Here is a 5,960-nt window from a genome sequence, read left to right as displayed (position 1 = left end):
TCATCTACTGGGTGGCATACACCATGTGACACCAAAGACGCTTCAGCGAGGCCTGCCCTCGCCCAGGTTCTGAAAGCGCAGGCGGGACCACGGGACCGCTGTCGGTTTGTGGAATTATCGAGACAAGCCAGCCGTGGGATATCGGAGATTATCGGACACATGTGGACACTGGCGACGTCGGACCACGGCAGGTTTTTGGTGACTGTACTTCGGATGAACTCAGGTGATGATAACGATGAAGAGAACCTGTGGTGAGGAAGGACCTCCTAATAATTTCAGACGATGGCGGGAAGAATAAGAAGGAGACTGCTGTACATTAGCAACTCTGGACCTCAGACTCTCGCTTTCTTTACTGCCTTTTCCATTAAGCTGTTGCAGTGACCCCTCACCTTCATCGCCACAGTGAGCCTTCAGTTTCTTCCAGTAAAAGCCAGCATCCCCAGACTGGAACATTCTACTGCTTGTAGAGGTTTCTACTAATGACACTGCATGACCACCGGAGTATATGTTGGGTTATTAGTACCTTTTCGGTTTTCATTCTCTTCTTCATTCGTTCCCAGCTCCTCTGTCTATATTCAGTCGCCCACCATGCTTTGGGTTTTTCTAATGCAAAGGCTGTCAGCTCCTGCTAAATCACAGAAAGTGCTTTCTAATTATTTAAATGCAATTTTGCTAAACTAAATCTATTTTATTAATATGAGCATTTAAAAAACAAAGCTTGCTGAAAGACCATAGATTATATATTGAACTTGTTATAGAGCAGATTAGCCCAGAAGAGTTTATAGGTTACATAATATGACCCTTCATTAAATTTGTTATGATTGACCTCTAAGCACAATTAGGTTCACGATCCCTTAATGCATGTTAATATATTCCTGTGTAAGCTTACGCAGCCTATTCTAGAGTAATCACAATGAAAATGCATCCCTGTTCCACGTTTTGGGTTCTGAAATTGCCAGCGAACATGAACATCATCGACTTTTCTCAGCCGTCCCAGACCAGGATGCTTTATGGCAAGATTTCCTCTCTTTAGATACCTCAGAGAGTTCTGAAAAACTAAATGACAAGACGGAAGGGCGGGCGTTCAGAGAAGGGTTAGTCCGACGGACAACGCCACTGTCCACTGTGGATGACATCGTAATGTTGAGGACCCCTGTCCACACAGACAGCAGGACACCCCCCCACCTCCGCCTCTATAACTCCAGTGTCTCTGCTACTTTGCAAAAGTGGAGTATGAGCCATAGAACTGATGAATATGTAAAGAGTGTTGAGTCCCTCCAACAAAAAAAAACATATCAGTCGTTTATAACCTTTTACATTAAAATGCTAAAATATGCTTTATTTAGACTTACCTTCATTAATATAGGTATATAACAATAGTACTTACAGTAATGCTTTATATTATTGTTTTTAATTTGTAGAATGTATAACTAGTACTGAAATCAATTCATGACAGTGAAGATAAATGGTTTTTACACATAAGCATCATTTAAATAAAAAAATAGTGCCTATAAACAAAAGAAAAGCTTTCGTGAATGCTTTATTTTAAATAGTCGACATCAATGCTGTAATAAGCTTAAGTGATGTCAGATATGTTTTTTTGTTGCAAGGACTCAATTCATTTATAGTACATAATGTATTAATTAATTGAATAGTCATTGAAAAAAAAGTGTAAAGGAAAGTATATAACAATTTATAGTACCTTTGTAGGACTGCCATTGACTCTCCCACTCAGTTAGGTAGACATCACACAACCCTAAATCAGAGATTGCACAGAGGTAACGACCGCTGAAATAAATCTGTGAATGATGAAAAAGACAAAAAACTAATTTCTATGATTTCTTCAGGACCCTGTTCTTGACGTTTGTGGATGTTTTAATGATGTATCATTAAGTGCGAAAGAGGAAGTAGTTATATACAGTATATAAGTAAGTACATACAGTAGATGTACAGAAATGGGCACTGCAGCTATCGTACAGTTCTCTCCAGACCTGGAGTTATATCTCACCTCCACAGCTGTGACCTGTGAGGCACGAGCTCACGAAGGGCAGAGGCAGGGAGCTTCTAAGGAATGGCACACCACAGAAGAAACGAGCAAGTCTACAGAGTGCCAAAGCCTAAACAAAACTGCACTTCCCCGCTTAATTCTGGGGCCCTGTAAAGGCACTGTGTATCTTCCTTTATACCGTCCTATCTTCATTCACTGAGGAAAGTGGCCATTTAAAATGGTTTTGAATTAGCAGGCAAATAGTAATAGAGGTCAGCAAAGTACAAAGTCACGTTGCTCAATTGCCTCTTTGAGCAAGTACTCCATATTAGCTTCTGTAGAGAAGCATGTTTAAAGCAGCCCAGACTTGATTGGGCTTTTGGCTGGATAAAAACGTGTAATGGCGCCCTCTACTGGAAATAGAGGTGCATCATCGGGAGGGATCTTGCAAAAGTATAGCGGTATAGCGTAAAATGAATGCAGACCAAGGAGGCACGAGTGAAAAACATTATGAGAGGTAGTCTGTATGCCCGTTTCATCGCTGTTTTTCTTCGTATGCTTTGTTATTTCACTACGGGAATCACCACTGCCGTCTTAAGGGCTATCTTATTCATTTATCAGCCACAGTTAATTAGACGGCAATTTAGCCAATGGATCAATCCAACATTATACTAGACTTCAGGCAGGACTTACACGGCATTGAAATCGACAAATGTTTCTACCTACTTTATGTTAACATATGCCAGTATGACTCTGCACAGCGAACTGGGGGTTGCAAATAGCCAACGAAATAGTTTTGCTTCACCTATACGCAGTGTGCTTGCTCCCAGGGGCGAGTGTGTTCCTTCTGAATAACGCGTTCTCTGGCGTCCCCTCCTGCCGTTTCCATACACTCTCCCTAGTTGTGAAACAGGGCGATGGAACGGACTCTACGCGGTTTTTTTTCGTATGTCGGGCTGCTGTCACGCCAATTTCATTCGTGACTGAGTTTCTGTTTTATGAAACCTAACCGAATGAGTTTGTGATTTGAAAAAGCTGCGATCCCAGTTACCTCCACCTCAGTAAAGAGAACAATCCTCAGTATGAGCAGCAGAGGGCGCAGTTTGCTATAATTATAATGTCTGGGCACATTATAGCACCATGAACACAGCAATCACGGGCCCAGTTACACATCAGTCTGATTTTCTATCAGTAGAGCAGCATTGTATGACCCAAAATGCTTTTATTAATCAAACCATATGTAATCATAAATGTCAATGTTTTTGTGGGAAAGCAGGTCATTGGTTTCCACTATTCCACTATGTATTTCCAAATATGAATTGCACGAAATCTGGCAATAGGTTCAGTAGTCTCATCAGTGACAAAGCGAGGCTGCAGCAGTGCTCAGATCTCTAACCGTCCTCTTGGGCGTAGGTGTAATTTTTGCTGGGGACGCTGGGGACATGTCCCCACCATTCTCCAAAACGGCTGATATTGTCTCCAACACTTTTTGAAAATATGTTATGTAGGCTAACAGTTTGCTGCAGAAAACATAACAGAATCAGAACACGGTCATGCTTATATGTTGTCACACAACACAGAATTAATAAACGTGGAACAAATAACTGAAACGAAACAAAAAAAACCCCAAATGTATAGTACTAATTGTACTACTAATAATTGTACTATAAAAACATTTTCTGGTAGTAAATAACTGGTACTACAAATACATTTAACCATAGTGTTGATACTTCTTGTATTATTCAGTGGTGTCATGCTTAACATTTACATTTTACATTTATGGCATTTAGCAGATGCTCTTATCTAAAGTGACTTACAAAAGTGCTTTGTCATTTACTCATAGAATATATCCAAGTACAGTAGGTTAGAATTAAACATACCAATGAACTAGAATACAGTAGAATACAGGGATGAATGCTGATACCTAGAAGTACAAAATACATAAGGTCTATCTTAAACAATGATAAGAGCTATAAACAATAAGTGCTAGAGTTTGTTAAACAACATAAACACAATAAGTACTAATTTAGTCAGTCAATATGGGAGCAGTGTCAGTTGTCCTTTAAATATTCTGTAAAGAGATGAGTCTTCAGTCTGCGTTTGAAGACTGCAAGGGACTCTGCTGTCCGGACAGCAAGCTGGAGTTCATTCCACCATCTTTTAGCCAGGACAGAAAATAATCTCGACGTTTGTGGGTCCATGAAACCTGAAGCAAGGTATTTCAAGCCGAGCCGTACTTGAGGTTCGAAGTACTTGAGGTATAGCTCGGGCTTTGACCATTGACCTCATGTGTGAAGGGGCTGGTCCATTTTTGGCTTTGTAGGCAAGCATCAAGGTTTTAAATCTGATGCATGCAGCTACAGGGAGCCAATGAAGGGAGCGCAGCAGTGGAATAACGTGTGAGCTTCGGAAGATTGCAGATCAGTCGTGCTGTTGCATTCTGGGCAAGTTGTAGAGGTTTGACAACTTTTAGAAGAAGACCAGCAAGTAGCGAGTTGCAGTAGTCTAGTTTTGAGATCACAAGAGACTGCACAAGCACCTGGGCAGCTTCCTGCGAAAGAAATGGTCGAATCCTTCGTATATTACAACGGAGGAATCTGCAAGACTAGAGACATGAGTTGAGAACGACAACTGGTTATCCAAAGTTACGCCCGGGCTACGGGCAGCTTAACAAACACAGCCATAAAACCTTTCGTGAACCTCTTACTTTTAGTCCCGTTGTTATTTTCTTTTCTGCGTGCCCGAGGACCTGATTTCTTCAAAGGAGCGTGAATCTGAGGGGCAGCTGATCTCAAAAAAAAACAAAAAACATTGTTGGCCCCTCTATAGTTCTGCATCCATGCTCCTGCGCTCTGCTTCACCTGGTCTGTATGAGTCAGAGAGAAAATAAAAGTCTTATTTAAAAGTATTATTGCTGTACTGCTACTTAAATCCAAATGATCTAACACACGTGTATTTTATGAAAAAAAGTATATTTATAATATAATATAGTATGTAACTATAAAATTATAATAACTAACATAAGTATCTAACACATATTGTATTAATGCCTGAATAATCTGAATAATCTTCATTAAGTCCTAATAATGTTTGCTTTTTGCAGTGTGTTTCTGTATTACAAACTTATTGTCCTTAGTGACAAACATTCAGTTTTCAAGCAAGAAAAAAATATAAAGCAAGAAACACATAAGTTAAAAAGTAATGTTTTGGTCAGATAAATATCTAGCAAGGCCAGCCAAAATCAAAACATGTTTATTTTTTATTTTTTTCCCATAGAGACCTTGTTGTGGGTTGCATCCTTGTTCTGCATTGTGTTGGTCATGTGACAGGCCTTGAACAGGATATCCTGCTGCTGAAATAGCCAGCACACACAGGGAGCTAGAAGCAAGCTATCCTTTTTTTTTGTTCCAGGATCAGTTTCCCAATGGGCTTATACTGACATTAAACTGATGGAGAGTCAAAAAAACTGTTTTCTGACCTGCAGCAAATTCCACCACCACCTCGTCTTTGCCACTTCCTGCCTTGGGAATCACGTCACAATTGCAGCCGGGTCCAGATTGTCTCAGTCAGGGCAGTCACTAAAAGTAGAACAAAAGTGCAATTTTGCTCCAGTGAGTACCCTGTGTAAATGAACCTCACCTCTCCGGATAGGAAAAGGCCTTTACTTTTAATGCAGATAAATTCAAACCGAGCAAATCACTTTATTGGATACGCCTGCCATGTGGCTGCACCTATAGGCTACCAATAATGTTTGATCAAGTCCATACCCTCATGAGGTTAGTTGGCTGCTCCAGCTAGCACCTGCTCTTGGTCAAACCAGACCACTCACGAAAGAGACCATTAAGGTTGACACAACAAACACAGGGTAGAGAACTCAATTACAGATAGTGTTTGACTTTGAACGGCAATACTGGTGCCTGCAGTGGTGAACTGCAGCTTACACTTTACCCAAAAATGTAAAGCAGTCAGTTTG

At 40.6% G+C, this 5,960-nt stretch overlaps 1 protein-coding gene across 4 annotated transcripts in view; it reads left to right on the top strand.

Moving 5' to 3' along the window:
* Positions 1-4,895, top strand: part of gabrd (gamma-aminobutyric acid type A receptor subunit delta) — a 17,705-nt gene extending 12,810 nt beyond the window's left edge. For all 4 annotated transcript variants that reach the window (XM_081703393.1, XM_035536391.2, XM_081703394.1 and 1 more), the window contains one exon: positions 1-4,895. This exon is cut by the window's left edge and continues 271 nt beyond it. In XM_081703393.1, coding sequence (XP_081559519.1) covers positions 1-29 — 29 coding nt within the window. In that variant the 3' untranslated portion in view covers positions 30-4,895.
* Positions 4,896-5,960: the final 1,065 nt, after the last annotated feature.

This window comes from Electrophorus electricus, chromosome 20, assembly GCF_041902795.1.
Source record: "Electrophorus electricus isolate QZ-2024a chromosome 20, ASM4190279v1, whole genome shotgun sequence".
Taxonomy (NCBI): Eukaryota; Metazoa; Chordata; class Actinopteri; order Gymnotiformes; family Gymnotidae; genus Electrophorus; species Electrophorus electricus.
The sequence above is the reverse complement of the archived record's forward strand: the minus strand, read 5'-3'. Positions and strand labels throughout refer to the sequence as shown.